This window comes from Panthera leo, chromosome B1, assembly GCF_018350215.1.
Source record: "Panthera leo isolate Ple1 chromosome B1, P.leo_Ple1_pat1.1, whole genome shotgun sequence".
In the NCBI taxonomy this organism is placed as follows: domain Eukaryota; kingdom Metazoa; phylum Chordata; class Mammalia; order Carnivora; family Felidae; genus Panthera; species Panthera leo.
In genome coordinates this window covers 171,178,803-171,197,772 of record NC_056682.1, presented here as the reverse complement: position 1 = coordinate 171,197,772, position 18,970 = coordinate 171,178,803, and the positions used below count along the sequence as shown (strand labels likewise).

The window sequence follows — 18,970 nt, the reverse complement described above, 5'->3', positions numbered from 1 at the left end:
AGAGAGGAATTATGGCTACAGGATACATGGAAATGCTGGAGTGCATTTCCCCCCTTTAATTATCACTTAACCCTTTTTATGGTCAAGCACTGTTCTTAGGAATTCACATATATTAACTTATTTGATCCTCAAAGCAACCCTAAGAGGCAGGCTCTATTTTAGTCGTCCCCATTTTATAGATGAGGGGAAACTAAGGCACGGAGAAGTTAAGTAATCTGCCCCAAGTTACACAGCTAGTATGTGGCAGTCAGGACTTGAATCCAAGCAGTTCGACTCCAGAGTCTATACTCTTAAACTCTACACTATCCTGTGTCTCCTAATTCTGAAAACAAAGACAGAAACAGATCCTCAAATGTTTGGAGAGCACTGCCTTAGTGGGTAGCCCTCTGGGGAAGGCTTGACATCCAAGCTGGCAGCCCTTATCCCAAACTCCGGTGTGTGGTGAAAGAATTTGGAGACCACCCCCTTTAAAGGGACTTTGAGTTCTTAATTTTGAGACTCATGTCCAGGATGAACCCAGCAAATGTAGAAAGTAGCAGTGAAACAGGTGCTCCTTGCTACCAGTGAAATAGGGTGTGGAGGCCCACGGGGCATTTCCTGAGATTTCAAATGAGTTGAGAAGCACTGCTTAGCAAGTGTCACAGCTCTGAGCATCCAGGACAGTTGAGAGCTCGGGGCCGCTTGCTAGGAGGGGCCGAGGGCCTCCGGCATGGCTCTCAGTGGAGATCTGGCTCCTTTCCTATCTACCCTGTCCCTAGGCCCCACTTATCTCATTTGTAAAATGAGGGAGCTCAGCTAAATGATCTGTACAAGCTCTTCATGGGTTAAAACTATTCTGATTTCGTATTTAATAAAATGGAGAAAATATTCATGCCATGTTAATTTGCGGGGTTTTTATAAAAATAACCCTTTACATTATTTTTGACTTTTGCAATGAAAATGTAGCAGAAAGAAGGTATTTGTCCTCCCCCACCCCTCCTCTGCTACTGGGAAGAGAGTCTTTCAGCAAAACAATTCACTAGAGTTCTCTGTCAGGCAGGAGTTCTATTTCCAAGGGGTGGAAACACTGCCATCATTCTTCTGGAATGGAGCCAGGGATACCACCTCCCCCCGGGAGGCTTGACCACAAGGGGCAAAGCTTCAACCCAAAAGGGTTGAGTAGGGACCCTGGGGGTGGGGAGAGGGACAGGAAAGGATGGGAGATCCTTGAAGGTAGACTGTGTGTGAACTACAATGCAACCCCATGGGAACAGGAAAAGAGTATTTAGAAGCATCCTTTGCACCTCCATGTGTTCACGAGCAAGACAGAATTCTCCTAATGGCCTGTGTCCTTCCAGGTCTCAAAGACATGACAACACAGTTCCATGGGCATTTTAAAAAAGATGGCTGCCATGTGACCCTTATCTCTCTCTGCATGGTTGGATTCTTCTGGGTGACCTTTCTTTTCCCTTCATTGTGCTTTTCTGTACTTTCTAATTTTTCTGCAATAGATATGTATTGCTTATGTAATAAGTTATATTGAAAATATTATGGGGGTGCCTGTGTGGCTCAGTTGGTTAAGCCTCTGACTTCAGCTCAGGTAATGATCTCATGGTTCGTGGGTTTGAGTCCCACGTCGGGCTCTGTGCTGACAGCTCAGAGCCTGGAGCCTGTTTCAGATTCTGTGTCTCCCTCTCTCTCTGTGCCTCCCCTGCTCATGCTCTGTCTCTCTGTCTCTCTCTCAAAAATAAATAAAACATTAAAAATTTTTAAAAAGTATTATATTGTAGAATGTCTCTAATATCATTATATTACATTTTGGCAACAAACAAGTACCTCAAAATTGGTCCATTAGGGAGGATTTGGCTCCCAGAAACTCTGAAATGACTAGAATACTTTGTGAACTTGTGGCAAGGGACCGCCACCTCTCAAAAGGTGCAGATGTTGAAAAGATTATTGTGCTCTCTGGAAATTCTTTTTTTTTTTTTTTTAAGATTTATTTATTTATTTTGGGAGAGAGAGATAAAACATGCTCGGGCACACACATGCGTGCACAGGCAGGGTAGGGGCTGAGAGAGAGAGGGAGAGAGAGAATACCAAGCAGGCTCTATGCTGTTAGCACAGAGCCTGACTCGAGGCTGGATCTCACAAATTGTGAGATCACGACCTGAGCTGAAATCAAGAGTGAGATGCTTAGCCGACTGAGCCATCCAGGTGCCCTGTGCTTTCTAAAAATTCTTTGAATTGTGGGTCCCCTTTTTCTGGCCAGAGTATACTCTATTGGGTGATGATTTTGCATAAACTATGGTGAGATGCTGTTCAGAACTAGTACCACAAGCTGGGAGAAGGTATCTGTTGGCATGAAAACCATGAACTTCCAAACTTAAATATCTGAGTGCTTTGTTAACCTGGATAAATATGCCAATGGATATGGCTGACCCTAAGTTAATGAGGCACTCAGGAAATGGGGTATATTTGGAGGGTCCACATTTCTGAATGGCTAAGGTTTATTCAGATTATATTCGTTGTAAATCAGTCTAAAGAATATCCGCCTGCTTCTCAGCCTTAACCCTAAATAGTGAATTCAACAGACTTTTTTTCATTTAGTGTCCTGAAAAGCATGGGACTGCCATATTACAGGTTTCTTTTTTATACAGTTTGGAGCTGAGTGATTGGATAAAGATAGGCAGGTCCCTAGGAAAGCACCTAATAGTTGTTTTTAGAATGAATTTTTAAGCCTATTTTACATCTCTGTTGAAATTCTTCATTCATGCATTGTTCTTTTAGAATTAATTGGGGTGGAGTTTGCTTTTGGTCATTAGCATCTTTGCCCTAAGAGGCAGAATTGCCCCCACCCCCAAAAGTACTGATTTAACTTGGATTGTGTTAACATTGGTAGGTTAGTATCAACTGTTAAGTATTTAAACAAATTGTAAGTGACCAAAATGAATGAACCGAGTTAATTAAGAACAGTAAGATCACCAGGGATGATCACCTTCCAGGCAGCAGTACCAGCACCAAGTGTTCACTCAGCACCTCTCACCAGGGGCTGTTCTGAGTGTCAGGAAGGATCAAAGAAACACAGGTAGAGAGTCTCTAAGCAGGAGACGTCATCACCCAGCTGCTGTCAATTGCCAGGTGGGTGAACAACAAAAGGAGGAGGGGTGTATTAGCGTGGGGAGCACCCTGGGTTGGGGCAGGCGGCCTGGCCAAGTGCTGCTAGAGGCAAACTACTCAACATCTCTAGACCTCAGTTTCCTCATGTGAAAACGAGGTGTTCAACTCAATTTCAAAAGGACCTTCAGCCTCTGAGACTCCAGAGCAGATGTTTGTTGAAGGAGGCCTGAGGGTTTACAGCAGGAACTGTCATTTGATGGGTGAGTCAGACTGGGGGCAGCAGGAAAATAATGTCTTCACAATCCACACAAGGGCACAGGCAATTAGGAAACACACTTAGCTGATGGCTTGAGTGTCTGTTCCACTCGGAGGATATATTCCTGAAGAGGGACAGGGTGACTCATCAGCCGGCTGTAACCTGATGAAATAGAGCTATCCAATTTCCTTGCTCTGATTCCAGGCAACCAAAGGATCTTAATTTGGTTTTCCAAGGCAGTTTCCCCAGGCAAGCAGAGGAGTAAGTTATGGCAATTGGAAATTGACATTCTTTCGTGGGAGCAAAATTAGATCACGTGTGAGAAATGACTGTGAAATTAAATAAAGTAGCATTCAAATTCAAAGAAACAGCATTCTCAGTAATATCCTCATTAGTTATGAATCATTTTTGTGCTGATTTGATTGGCCTTTGAACCATGTTTCTTTTTTAGAGCTAGTAAACCCTGGGTGACTCGATAAATATAGACATTCTGGATCTGGAAAATGAGAGGCAAAAATTACTAACATTTACATGGTGCTTTACAATTTTTTTTTAGGGTGATTTCACATAAAGATCCCAGTAGCGCTGGGAGCGAGAGAATATTATGTTCCTGGTCTCCAGCTCAGGAAAGCTTAGTACTAGAGAGCTAGGAAGGGTTCGAGCTTGCAGTCAAACCTAGATCTTGGGCTTCAAATCCTGATTGCAGCGTGGCTTCCGAAGGGAGTGAATGCTCTTCTCCCAGCCCCTCTCCCCATATTCACTGACATTACCACAGGAGACACGTGCCAGATCTTGAAGGGGTTGAAGCAGAAGGTAATCTGTTCTGGAGATCATGAAACTGATCTCTTTCCCTCTGCAAATGCCACGTGAAGTGCATTCGTAGGGCCTCTCCAGAGGCTGCCTCATGAGGGGAGTTTCTGCTTGGCTTCCCTTTGTCCTTAGACTCAGGCTGAATCTGCTTGCTGCATGTGGAGAAAGTGCCCGTTCTGCTTTGGCAGAGTCTCCGGAGTGTTGGGTTCCTACCTGTCTTCATCTGAAAGTTTGGTCTGGATATCCCCGCTGAAAGTGACTAGGGATCCCCAGCTGGGACAGCTCCCCTAGATCACCACTGCCGGATCTAGCCCACCCAGCCTCCTGCATCTCTGCTGCCAGAGCTGCCCGGCTCAGATTACCAGAGGGGAGGGAGGGTGGGTATGGATCTCAGGACCTGGGGCCCCAGGTGCACTGCAAGCCTGAGCTCTCCATCCGCCTTGGCGAAACTCTGCCTGTGGCAGAGTGAGATCTTTGTATCCAGACCCTTCCAATTCACGGAGGCAAGTGGAAGACTGCTCCTTGGCTGGGAATTTCTAAAGGCTCAGGAAAAAGATGAACTGGCCCCATTCCTGCATCTCCTTTTGCTGGATTTACTTTGCTGTCTCCAGACTGAGAGGTAAGAGGCTGATGGGTGTGTAACCATCTCAGCTCATTTGGGGGCCACTTGTTTGGTGGGAGTGGGCCAGCAAACAGAACAAATGCTCTAACTGCCAGGAAGTGTTTGTGCCTCTCATTGACTCACCAGAAAAATATACCCAAAGCTTGTCCCTAGCTGATGCTGGGTCCTGCCCAGTTCTAGTCCTCAGTTTGTTGTTCTTTGCTTTGAAATATATACGACATTGAATATTGATCCAGGTCCCTCTTTTTGAGCAGCTGTAGAAACAGCAGATGGAAAATATGCTCAGAAATTGTTTAATGACCTTTTTGAAGATTATTCCAATGCTCTTCGTCCAGTAGAAGATACAGATAAAGTCCTGAATGTCACCCTGCAGATTACACTTTCTCAGATTAAGGACATGGTAAGTAACATAAAGTGGTGACTCTTTGAAATGGTGCTAAGGATGAAGCTAACAGTGCTTTCCACAGAGATGTCTTACCCAGAATTTGAGAGGGAGTGAGAACAGACAGCAACATGTGCAAGCTGGCGGAGGGAGGGAATACCAAGGAGAGGTGCTCTCTACAAAAGTAATTTCACTAAATGTTACCTGATCCTGGCCATTAAGAGTAAGTCTTGATCATCTAGACAGAGATGGTGTCACATATTGTAGGATTCCCTTTCTATGAGGTGTCCAAAATAGGCAGAACCCTAGAGACAAAAAGCAGAGTAGTGGTTGCTAGGGGCTGTTGAAGAACCGGAGACTTGTGAGTGATGGCCTGATGGTCATAGGGTTTCTTTTTTGGGCTGACAACAATTTTCTGGAATTAGATAGCGGTAATGGTTGTACAACATTGTAATCCACTGAATCATACATCTTAAGAGGGCTAAATGGTGAGTTTTATGTTACATGAATTTTATTCCTGTTTTTTTTTTTTTTAAAGAAAGGTAGTGTTTTAAGATGGCATATCTTATTCAGTGCTTATATGCGTTTAATTACACAAAGTTATGAAACTTGAAAGACTTTCTTCTGTATATTATAGATATTTTCTGACTTTCTCATTCAAGTGAATCATCAGTTGATCAATTTTCAGAGAAATTTGGGCTGTTGATCCTTGCAAAGATCTGATGGCTTCAACATTTGTCCACTTTACATTCAGAACAGTAAATTAAGTAGAAAAAAATATGGCCTTGGCAGTCAGTCAAAGGGTTAGACTAGAAAAGCTCTCATTTATTTAATGAAAGTAGATTTGTGCCCTTGGAATTTCTGTTGCGAGGAACAAGTGTTCTAGAGATGGAAGGCATTTGGTTGAGGTGTCTACTGGACAGAGTTCTATCATGGTTACTTGTGCAGGATGAAAGAAACCAGATTCTGACTGCCTATTTATGGATCCGCCAAATCTGGCATGATGCATATCTCACGTGGGATCGAGACCAGTATGATGGACTGGATTCCATCAGGATCCCCAGTGACCTGGTATGGAGGCCAGATATTGTCCTATATAACAAGTAAGTACAAGTCAGTCATTACTTGGGAATGAACTTGCTGATTTAACAGAATTGAAACATAATGAAAAAAGATATTTAAAACATGCATGAAGTACCAATTCATGTATCTAGACCCTGAAATCATGGTCATAGAATCTTAGGTAATATAATAATGGGTCATAAAAGCTTAGAGCTACGTTCCCCTTTTGGATGAGAAACGATTTTATAGGTTGTATTGGTTTCCTAGGGTGCCGTAACAAAGTACCACAAACTGGGTGGCTTAAACAGCAGAAATATATTAGCTCACAGTTCTGGAGGCTAGAAGTACAAGGTTGGTTCCTTCTGAGGCTATGAGGGAGAATATTTTCCATGCCTCTCCTCTAGCTTCTGGTGGTTGCTGGCAATCTTTGTTTTCCCTGGACTTGTAGAAGTATCACCTTGACCTCTGCCCTCCTCTTCACATGCCGTTCTTCAATGTGTTGTCTATGTCCATTTTTTCCCTTTTATAAAAACAAAAGTTGTGTTGGATTAGGGGCTGCCCTACTCCAGTATGACCTTGTCTTAATTAATTACATTTGCAATGGCCCTATTCCAAATTTACATTCTGAGGTGCTGGGGGCTAGGATTTCAGCATATTCATTTCTGAGGGCTACAATTCAACCCATAATAGTTGTGCTCCCTTCTCCAAGATCATGTATCAGTAACAGTGATACTACTAAGATTAAATCAGAATGGGCCAGCTAGTAGCTGACCTGTGGATTTCGGACATTGCAGTGGAAGATAAACTAGATCATAAGATCATCAGTTGGCCTTTTCCTGATTTCAGAGCTAGGAACCTTGAGAAAACCGGTAGGTACGGTTTATGTTTCCCAGATTGTAAAGTGCACATAAATCACCTGAAGAGCTTGTGAAAATACAGATTTTGATTCAGTAGGTCTGAGATAGAATTTGATGTTCTGCATTTCTGTAAGCTTTAGATGTCAGTGCTGCTGGTTCATGGACCACACTTTGAGAAGGAACCACATTGCTCTATCACAGTTCATGTTCAGTAGCTCCACCTATTTCGAAGGAGCTTCTCTCTTTTTATTCTGGAACCCAAGTTCTGTGGGTTGGGAAAGGTTCCTCTTTGACTCAGAACAGGGTGAATGAGGGGCAGTTCAGGGGAGCTCTCCTGAAAACTCAGCCTTCTAGTGCACATGAGTTTCCCTTCAGGAAGAAACACTGGTGAGTGGCAGCCAACTCAGAGAACTCATCCAAGGGACATGACCTATTGAGTTGTAGTACCTATCCTGCTGACCTTTCTCCATTCTGAGTGGCCAGGGGGATCTTCCGTATTCTTTTCAAGCAAGACAACATCCATGTGTTAGTGCTTTATTAGTCCAGTTTCTTCTCTCTCTCTCTCTCTCTCTCTCTCTCTCTCTCTCACACACACACACACACACACACACACACACACACACAGAAGGCAAGAGAATGAGCCACATTGTCCATTAGTTCCTCTCACTCACAGGGCACAGGTAATCAGAGAATATAGTTTACATAGATCATTATCAGTATCCTATCAATTCTAACAGTTTTTCCTGGAAAGTAGAGTGCTAGTTCTTCTCCTCCCTCTGCTTTGATTGACTAAAGGTGTGAGCAACTCTTACTGACGTGCTTCTTTGCAAGCTTGCATGGTAACCTAAGTTAGACCTACCCCAGTCCCCTGTTGTTACAGAAGCCAGTTGTGTGCTCATGAGCTCATACAAACCTACTGTGGCTTTCCTAAATTCTATCCCCATTCTCCCCTCCCCCTTTCTCCCCAGATCATTGGCCTTGAGGTGTGTGAGTTTTATTCCCTGTCCCTTTCAGGGAATCTTTTCACCACGTTGATTAATCAACTCTTTTCTATTCCTCTGGGTTGACTCTTCAGTCTTCTCTGCCTTCCTGTCCCAGATAGTTCTGTTTCAGATCCTTTATTCTGCTTTGCATTCTCCTTCTCAGTAATGTCAGAATTTTATTACTTAGAGGAAACTCTAAATGTAGTTATGGTTGGATGCCATTTGCATTCCTATACCCAGTTGAAATGAGAATAGAAGAGAGTTATAGGATCAGGCAAAGAAGGGACCTTGGTCATAGCCATTTTCCTGACCCTGGCCCTTCTAGCTGAATCCCTGGACCTGCAGACTCTTCTGATCCCAGATATAATATTCTTATTATTTCTGAGAAGGTAGTACACAACCTTGTAGACCACAAAATAGGCTTTCTGAGTGGTGGTGGGAGAGGAAAGAGGAGTATATGGTAGTGATCCAATCAGTTGTGATAAATATAGATTGGGCAGGAAGATGCTTAACATCTAGATTCACCACTGGTGCCTGAACCCACAGGGCTACACTTGTTAGGGTGTGTTCAGGATGGTTATTGGTCTGGAAGTTACTTCATGTGAGGAGCAGTTGAATTTGTTGATACTTAGTTTGGAAGCAAGAAATCCTTGGGAAGACTTGATAGCTATGTTAGTCAACCAAGGAGAAAATAAGGTAAAGAAAAGAGAGAATTGCTCTAAAATCCAAGAACTATTAAAAGTTAAAGGGAAGATAAACAGTTTAAAAAATAATCATAACGAATAACTTGAGCAATGAATGTTCCCAAAAGATAGTGAGCTCTTTAGCAATATAGTTATTCAAGCAGATACTGGCTCTGTTACCAGATCAGTAAAAGAATAAATAAATTTTGGCTCAGAGTTCTAGTAAGGTTGTTTAGTCTAAGTATATGGCCAATATAATGGTTAGTACAAAAGGCTACAAGGATTCCTGACATTACACTGGGTAAAGACTGAATTATAGAAATTCTGAATGTACATTTATTATGAGAGTTCTTTTTTTTTTTTAAAGTTCATGTATTTATTTTGAGAGAGAGAAAGAGAGAGAGAGGATATGCAAGAGAGAGCAGGGGAGGGGCAGAGAGAGAGGGATAGAGAGAATACCAAGCAGGCTCCTGGCTGACAGTGCTAAGCCTGACATGGGAGCCTGATGTCACCAACACTGAGATCATGACCTGAACCAAAATCAAGGCTCTGAAGCTTAACTGACTGAGCCACCCAGATGCCCCATGAGAGAGTTCTAATGGTTGGGTTTGGTTTTTTTTCAAGATTTTTTAATTTTTGTTTTTTTTTAAGTTTATTTGTTTATTTTGAGAGAGGGAAAGAAAGTGCATGCATGAGTGGGGGAGGAGCAGAGAGAGAAAGAGGCAGAGAGAGAATCCCAAGCAGGCTCCACGCTGACCATGCGATGCGGGGGCTAGAACTCATGAACCATGAGATCATCATCGAGCTAAAATCAAGAGTCAGACACCCAACCAACTGAGCCACTCAGGTGCCCCCCAATTTTTTTTTAAGTAATCTCTATACCTAATGTCAGGCTCAAACTCACAACCCCGAGATCAAGCGTCGCATGCTCCACCAACTGAGATAGCCAGGTGACCCTAATGGTTGGGTTTCAGTGGGCCATGTTAACACTTGTTTTAGACCTAGTAAGGAATTGGGTACCTTATCATATATGGACAAACTTTGTCCAGAATTTAGCATTAGGGCTTGCTTAAGTCATCTAGGTGGTTGAGAAAATGGCAAACTTGTTAGATGAGTTTAGAAGTAAAGGAGGGGAAGAGGAACAGGTTTGAGGAAAAAAATGATGAGTTTGGTGTGGGATCTATTCAGTTTGGGGGGCCAAAGGAACATCCACATGGAGACAACCAATGAAGAGACTGAAAAGGCAATTCTTAAACCTGGAAAGAAGGTCAGGGATAGAGATACCAAAAGCCCTTTGAGCCCTTATAGAACTACTCAAGGAAGGAAAGAAAATGACTGTGGATAAAGCTGGTGAAACTCTTCACTGAAGACATTTAAAGAAGACATATAGAAGAAATGGCTAAAAGGGTGGAAAAAGATGTGAGAGCGAGTTGTGGCATAGAAACCACAGGGAATTAAGGATGTCTAGAAACTTACAGTGTGAAATGTTTGGGAAGAATTGAACAGGATAGGAATTTAGAATACGTCTTTATATTTGCCTGTTTGCGTCATGAATGACCTTTGAAAGAGGACACATTGGGAAGAAGCCAAACTGTAAGAATAAAAGCAAGATGGGGAAGTGACAGCAACATGTATCACTTCCAGTGTATAGAAAAAGAGGCGGGAAGTGAGAAGTGCCTGAGAGGAAGGAAAGCTGGTAGGAGAGACTATGGAATGTTATGCCCAGAATTTGTGATCCCCAAAGACCACTAGGTAGCCGAGTCTGATGCAAAAGCAAAAGAGCCTTTATTCGAGCTAGCTCGAGCTCAATCCCCTACCTCCACCGATGCAGCGGTGAGATACCGGGGAGAGAGAGTGAGTTTCAAAAGGACAAAGGTTTTATTGGGGCCTAGGGGCAGTTGGTGAGGTAATGGCCGTGGCCTCAGCCGATTGGCTGTGGAAGGGTCTGGGGAAGGGTCGGAGTCCTGTTAGGCAGGTGAGTGGGAGGTTACTCAAGGGGAGGAGGCGCGGTCAAGGTGAAGGACACAGAACAAGATGGAGTCGGCCGGCGTAGGCCCGCCCTTTCATGGAACAGCATTGGGAAAGGTTTAGATGATATAGAATAAGAAGAACCAAGAGAGGGGCACCTGAGTGGCTCAGACTACTGAGCATCCGACTTTGGCTCAGGTCATGATCTCACAGTCATGGATTCAAGCCCTGTGTCAGGCTCTGTGCTGACAGCCCACAGCCTGGGGCCTGCTTTGGATTCTGTGTCTCCCTCTCTCTCTGCCCCTCTTCCACTCTCTCTCTCTCTCTGTCTCTCAAAAATAAATAAACATTAAAAAAAAAAAAAAAAAAAGGAGAACCAAGAGATGCAGAATCCTGAAGGAGACCTGGGAGGACAGGAATCACAGTATCGGAAAGGAAGTTAGCCTTGGAAAGAAAGCGGGGGCTTCTTTTTGTTTTGGAAATGTCCAAAGAGATTCTCTCTGATCCTGAGATTCTCTCCTCCAATACCAAGAAGGCAGGATGGGTGAGTGATATTCTCTGTTCACACATAGTTCTCACTTCTCATTTAGCTAACTATATACATTTCTCATTGTTACAGAGGATAGGTTCATGGATTTTCAAATGACTTCAGCTTGTTATCTTCACAAAGACCCATTCTAAAGATCCTCCTCTCTAAACCCTCATTAAAGGCCATCATTAAAATTTGAGCACCACAAGGTTAACTATAATGGTCTGATTTGGTCCACTTCAGACCATTACAATTAATGTTGTGGTGCCCAATTTTTAAGAAGTGGAAAAAAATACTTTAAAACATGCCAGTTCTTTGATCCAGCACATGTTCTTCTAGCAATTTAACCTAAGGAAAGAGTCAGTGGATAAATGCAAAGATTCAATTACAGGGACATTCACTACAGCATTGTTTATAAATGCAAATCATGGAAACTGACAATGTTGAGCATCAACAGATGGGTTAAATAAGTATGGCATCTCTATATAATGGAATATAAAGGAAAACTATCAGCCGTGAAAATAATGTTGCAGGAGAATATGAATGAATAACCACATTTTAAATTTTGTATCATCCTTTTTATGCTAAAATAATTTTTTTATTTCAGGATAATTTTGGATTTCCAGAAAAGTTGCAAAGATGGTGCAGAGTTCCTATATACCCCTCACCTAGCTTCCCCTGATGTTACATCTTATATAACAGTACATTTGTCAAAACTAATACAATGTTATTAGTTAAACTACAGACTTTATTGGATTTCACCAGTTTTTCCACAAATGGGCTTTTTATTCCAGAATCCAATCCAGGATGCCTTTCACATTACATTTAACCATAATATGTTTTGTAGGGAAAAAATTATAAGGGAGACTGGAAAATACGCATTAAATATGAGTAGAAACGTATCAGTTAAGGTTGTGAGCATTGAAAACTGACTTTGACTACTTTGTGAAAAAAGGGGTTTGTTGGAAGGGCATGGTGCAGCTCATTGAATTAAAGGGGGAAGAAAAGGGGCACCTGGTTGGCTCAGTCGGTGTCTGACTTTGGCTCAGGTCATGATCTCATGGTTTCTGAGTTCGAGTCACATGTCAAGCTCTGGGCTGGCAGCTTAGAGCCTGGACCCTGCTTGGGATTCTGTGTCTCCTTCTCTCTCTGCCCCTCCCCAACTTGTGCTCTGTCTCTGTCTCTGTCTCTCTCTCTCAAAAATGAATAAACATTTTTTAAAAATAAAGGGGGAAAAAATCAATGACCAGTTTTTAGAAAGGACACCCTGAGACTGCTCTAGAGTTTGAGGAAGCAAGGACTCCTGAGCTGGTTTGTTTTATTAGGAAGCACCACCAGGGCGACTGTTTTTGGTCTTTGGGTCCCTCTACATAAGATCTAAACTCCAGGGAGAGTGAATCAGTTGGATCTAGCCCTTGGCCAGAGGAGGCTGGGGCACCTTGATGAACATTTCATCTGCCTTCTAATGGTGGTAGAAAAAGTGACTCTCTAAAGGAAAATAGAAATTCTGTACCCAGGCATAAATGTTGATAAAGCAAAAAGAAGATATACCTAGAATAAATTATTATTTCTTAGGTTATGGGTAAATGAATTTTTGTTTGCGTTTTTCAAATGTTCTACGATAAACATGTACAACTCTTCCAATCGCAACAAAAGGCTATTTTAATATTCTTGTGTCCAAGGTCAATAAAATCAGGTAAGCAGGCCTCCCTGTTAGAATTCAGCCTCAACAGGGTTACTTTTTGTCTAGATGCTTGAATCATTATACCTGGACTAAGAAACTGGCTTTGGAAATGAAGAGGAAAGGACATAGAGCAAGATGCTTTAAAGGAAGAATCCCGGAGAAGTTGGCCCTGAGTAGTTACAGGAGATGGAGGAGAGGGGCAAATTGGAATTGGTTCTGACCTTCAGCCAGGGTGACAGGGAGAATGGTGACCCATTGCCAGAGGCACTGAAGTGATGGCCACAGGGCCGTGAGCTATTTGGAGTGAGGGAGTTGATGAGTTCTCTTGACCAGCAGCTTTCATATTCCTCCTCTGGTCTCCAGGGCTGATGACGAATCTTCTGAGCCTGTGAACACCAACGTGGTTCTGCGGTATGATGGGCTAATCACCTGGGATGCACCAGCCATCACCAAAAGCTCCTGTGTAGTGGATGTCACCTATTTCCCCTTTGATAACCAGCAGTGCAATCTGACCTTTGGTTCCTGGACCTACAATGGCAACCAGGTGGACATATTCAATGCCCTAGACAGTGGAGACCTCTCTGACTTCATCGAAGATGTGGAGTGGGAGGTCCATGGCATGCCTGCTGTGAAGAATGTGATCTCCTATGGCTGCTGCTCTGAGCCTTACCCAGATGTGACATTCACTCTCCTTCTGAAGAGGAGGTCCTCATTCTATATTGTCAACCTCCTTATCCCATGCGTCCTCATATCTTTTCTGGCTCCCTTGAGTTTTTATCTCCCAGCAGCCTCTGGGGAAAAGGTCTCCTTGGGAGTGACCATCCTGTTGGCCATGACTGTATTTCAGCTCATGGTGGCAGAGATCATGCCAGCCTCAGAAAATGTACCTCTGATAGGTGAGTTCAAGTGTCTCACACTTTGAGACTAGCTTTGTAGTGACTGGGATTGTACCTGTTCCTTTATACTCATAACAGTTAGGTCAACCTCAGATTCAACACAGGCTGTCACATACTTCATTTAGTGTCTTCAGTTGGCATCTTTGAAAACAGATATGGCTGTTTTCCAAAACTAGTCTTATGGCCTCCGGGTTTACACAAAAGGGAAATGAGAGGTAATATAGTTTAGAGCAGTGCTTCTCAAAGCATGGTCCCTGGACCCACAGTGCAGCATCATTTTAAAATGCAAATTCTCAGGGCCCACCCAGACTACTGAATTAGAAACTCTGGGAGCAAATCCTGGCAATCTGTTTTAACAAGGCCTCTGGGTGATTTTGATGCACTTTCTGTTTCATTGACTTAGAAGTTAAGGCCATGATTTTGAAGTTAAAGAAATCTGCATTTGAACTCTGATCTCACCACTCATTTCTTAATGATCAATCTTAGGCAAGTTACTTCATCTTTTAGTTTCTGTTTCATCACCTGAAAATTTTGTGTAATCGCTACTCATTGTGTCATTGGTTAGGGTAGGAGCTGGCATATGGTAAGTATCCAGTAAGTAGTGACTATTATTATCTTTTCACATCACAAGGGATTTCTTCTTGGGAAAGACTGGAAACATGATAGAAATGGCTGACTATTTTTAAGCCCATCATCTTCCCTTAAGAGAATAATCTTTAGCCTTTATTGGGTATAGTAGATATGGGAAAGCTTGTTAAAATGTAGATTCCTACATCTAAAGAGTTGGATTTAGCAATCTTGGGCAAGAGTTGGGAATCTAAGGTGATTCTAGGATAGGCCACATTTTCAATACTCTGCTCTAATAAAATGTCCTTCTAAGGATAGACGTGGAAAGAGACTACCCATCCCTGCCTCCCCTTCTTTTCCTTACCTCATTTTGAGGCCCCTCCTAACACCTTTCCTACCTGCACCCTGCCACCAGGGTCCTACTCAGTTCCAACACATCTGTCTCAATGACTTGCTGTTGTAATAGATGCTTCCCAGAATCAGAGGCTAGACCTAATTTCTGGTTCTTTAAAGTAGACAATTAGGAGAAATTTCAGGACACCTAGAGACTTAGAGACCAATATGAAAGGGATGTTGTACTGCCCTTTTATCCTCTACTGAATCCAATATTACCCAATATTCAGACATTGCTATGTTGATTTCCCTGTTTGGAGAGCAAAAAACATAGATGCATGTACACACGGACACACACACACACACACACACACACACTCACCTTTTTGAGAAATAGACACAGAGAGTTCTCTCTGCCCCACCCCACACCACTAATAAAGAGGAAGAAGTGTATTGGCATTTCTATTACCTCTCCTGAGACAGAAATGATTGACAGTGATGACCTCTAATCACAACCTTATTTGAGGCGAGAACAATTGGCAGATCTCTCTTTCTTCTTTACAAGTGACATTCAACGGAAAGCTGACTAAAGCTTTAAAGAGAGAAGTCTTGGGATGTGTCTCAGAAATTTTGCAACATTACTTATTCTGTGTCTGTGATAATATTCCTTTCTAGGAAATAATTCCTTTCTAGGAAAGGTGCACACAGATCTTGAGCATGTTTATTAACTATTACAATGTGTCATTTGCAGCACCTATGAAATACATTTCTAATCTTATAAAAATGTGTTTAAGTTTTCTGAAGAAGTGTAGTATTGGATCTAAGCTTCTGGCCCATAGTCTTTAGCATATTAAGACAGGTCCCATTTATTCTGAGTTTACTTGGAGCTCTTAACAAATAATGAGTGGATGATGAAATTATCAAGTACATTGTTTTCATCTGTTAAGATTATCATCTGAGCTTTTTCCTTTACCCCATTAATATAGTGCATTAGGTTTTCTGATGTTGAGTTAAACCCTCCTTTATCATGGTGAATTATCATTTTAAGATACTATTAGATTTAGTTAGCTAATAATTTTTATAGGACTTTCTCAAATACATCTGTAAGTAAAATGACCTTAATATTTCCTTTCTTGTTATTTTTGGAATCAAGGCTAAATTGACTTCATAATAGGAGATAGGCAGTTTTCTCTTTTTCTATTTCTGGAACAACTTGACATGGTAAGACTTATATAAGACATGCACTAACTTGTAAAAGTTTGGTAAAACTCATCTATAAAACCAACTCTGGAGCTTTCCTATTCCTTTTTTTTTATGCTAAATTTGATGTCTTATGTGTTTCTAGAAATTTCATTTAGGTTTTCAAATATATTATTGTACAGCTATTTATAATATTATTTTATTGTATTCTAAATTTCTATCCTGTTACTTCTTTTATATTCTCTCTCACTCTCTCTCTCTCTTTCCCCACCACCACCCTGCCTGTATTCTGTGAGTGGCTGTATCAAAGGTTTATCAATTTTATTCCTCTTTTCAAATAGCTTTTTCTTTGGTTTGCTTTATTTTTTTTGTTGTTGTTCTAAATTTTATAAATTTGTGCCTTCACCTTTATTAATTCCTTCCTTAACTTTCCTTTTTCATGAATATTTGCTTTATGCAATCACATGTTAAAGACAAACAGTGACATAGTGCCTCCTTTCTTACCCAACAGTAAAGACGTCTGAAGACAATTCTGGGAGCTGGCCAAGATCGTTGTTTGTTGAAAGTGGAATTTTTTCACATCATGATCTCAGCAAACATTTAGAAAACTAACTCAGTGCAAGAGACAGTCCTCAGAACTTTACATGTATCATCTCCATTAAGCCTCACGTATGCCTGTATATCTAATTATTATGCTCATTTTACAGAGAAGGAAGCTGAGGCATAGCAGGATGGTATAGCTTGCTCTAGGCCACAAGTCTACTAAGTGATAGAGCTGTCATTTGAACCCAAAAAGTTTGATTTCAGAAGTTTATACTAGTAACCATTAGTGTATACAGCTTCCCTAGAAAAGGTGTTCGTTTCTTTTTTCTTTTTCTTTCTTTTCTTTTCTTTTCTTTTCTTTTCTTTTCTTTTCTTTCTTTCTTTTTTTTTTTTTTTGGAGGGGGGCAAGCATGAGGACAATTTTAAGCTAACTCAGTTGTGGTTATTTTCCAGGCAAATACTACATAGCCACAATGGCTTTGATCACAGCCTCCACCGCGTTGACCATTATGGTGATGAATATCCACTTCTGTGGGGCCGAGGCCCGGCCAGTGCCACACTGGGCTAGGGTGGTCATCCTGAAATACATGTCCAGGGTCTTGTGTGTCTACGATGTGGGTGAGAGCTGCCTTAGTCCCCGCCACAACAGGGAGCGAACCCACCTCACAAAGGTTTATGGCAAACTTCCAGAGCCAAATCTGAACATGGACAGAAACAAAGACCTTCCCAGAAAGAAGGAAATAAACAAGCTCTTAAAGAATGACTTGGGATGCCAGGGTGAGAACCCACAGGATGCTGATAGTTACTGTGCACGGTACAAAGTGCTGACAAGGAATATCGAGTACATTGCCAAGTGCCTCAAAGACCACAAGGCCACCAATTCCAAGGGGAGTGAGTGGAAGAAAGTTGCAAAAGTCATAGACCGATTCTTCATGTGGGTTTTTTTCATTATGGTGTTTGTGATGACTGTTTTGATCATAGCAAGAGCAGATTAGTGGGCATTTGGTATATGGAAATAAAGCAATAAAATTCCCTGTGATCTACTCTAATATTTTCCCAAGTCAGATTTACATACACACATGCAAATATATATATATATATATATATATATATATATATATATATATATATGGTGTGTGTGTGTGTATATATATATATATATATAGTGTGTGTGTGTGTGTATATATGTATATATATATATATATACACACACACACACACACACACATATATATATAAACATACATATAAAGTTTAGTGGTTATGTTGTGTTTACTTTTTATTTTTAATTTCTTTTTTTAATGGTTATTTATTTTTGAGAGAGAGACAGAGACACAGAAAGACAGACTGCAAGTGGGGGAGGGGCAGAGAGAGGGAGACACAGAATCTGAAGCAGGCTCCAGGCTCTGAGCTGTCAGCACAGAGCCCAACACGGGTCTGGAACTCACCAGCCATGAGATCATGACCTGAGCCAAAGTTGGATGCTTACCTGACTGAGCTACCTCCTGCACCCCTTTTATTTTTAATTTCAAATCAATATTATATAATATATCTTTCAAGTTAAGTGATGCAGAAAAAAGAAAAGTTGTTAAGCAGGAGGTCCAAAATTTCAAGGGTAGGAAGATGAAGGAAATAAAAAAGGATTCCTTTTGCAGCCCACCAGGGTGGTAGGCGGCTGGCCCCTTTAGTAGTACAGATAACACAGAACCTTATATTACTCTTTAAAAATGAAAACAAAACGAAACAAGCTCATTCTCCCCTTAGTCCCTATTAAAACATGCTTTAAAAAAAAAGAAAGGAAAATAGTCATGTATTCTTTCAGTGTAACATTTAAGTCGCTATGTTACCTTTCTCAGGACTGGTGCATTTCAAGTCATTTCTCAAATGATGGAATAAAAATTTTTGTTCCATATATAAAGGCAGTCTAAGAATCAGCAGCTTCATGGGTAAGAGAACTTTCTTCATAATGACAATGTCATATATGGTGATACAGTGGTTATATTTTATATAAACCCTAAAGAAGAAGATACTCCTGCATTTAGTCTTTGACTTAAATAAGATGTTCAGCAAACTGGGCTCATTCATTTGCTCATTCAATTATTCACCAAATATTTATTGAGTTTCTCTTACGTATAATAAAGTTGCATGATTCACATTTGTATTGGGTGTCATAGCAAATCTTATGCACAGGTCTGATCCTTTTTTTTTTTAAATTTTTTTTTAAACGTTTATTTATTTTTGAGACAGAGAGAGACAGAGCATGAACGGGGGAGGGTCAGAGAGAGAGGAAGACACAGAATCCGAAGCAGGCTCCAGGCTCTGAGCGGTCAGCACGGAGCCCGACGTGGGGCTTGAACTCACGGACCTCGAGATCATGACTTGAGTCGAAGTCGGATGCTTAACCGACCGAACCACCCAGGCGCCCCAGGTCTGATCTTTTTGATCTTCACAACAATTCTGTGAGCCAGCCAAGCAGGTATTTCTAGTCTTTTTTGTCAG

General features: G+C 41.5%; 1 protein-coding gene across 6 annotated transcripts in view; it reads left to right on the top strand.

The window, feature by feature from the left end:
- The window catches only part of CHRNA9 (cholinergic receptor nicotinic alpha 9 subunit), a 39,556-nt gene extending 20,827 nt beyond the window's left edge, over window positions 1-18,729 (top strand). For 2 of the 6 annotated variants that reach the window (XM_042936538.1, XM_042936537.1), the window contains exons 3-7: window positions 3,909-4,781; window positions 5,039-5,184; window positions 6,115-6,269; window positions 13,296-13,828; window positions 16,925-17,526. In XM_042936538.1, coding sequence (XP_042792472.1) covers window positions 4,718-4,781; window positions 5,039-5,184; window positions 6,115-6,269; window positions 13,296-13,828; window positions 16,925-17,466 — 1,440 coding nt within the window. In that variant the 5' untranslated portion in view covers window positions 3,909-4,717 and the 3' untranslated portion in view covers window positions 17,467-17,526. Of the gene's footprint in view, window positions 1-3,908; window positions 4,782-5,038; window positions 5,185-6,114; window positions 6,270-13,295; window positions 13,829-16,924; window positions 17,527-18,327; window positions 18,541-18,718 lie in introns of those variants that run through there. The other 4 variants (XR_006201980.1, XM_042936542.1, XM_042936541.1 and 1 more) reach the window with 4 other exon arrangements.
- The last annotated feature ends 241 nt before the right edge of the window (window positions 18,730-18,970 follow it).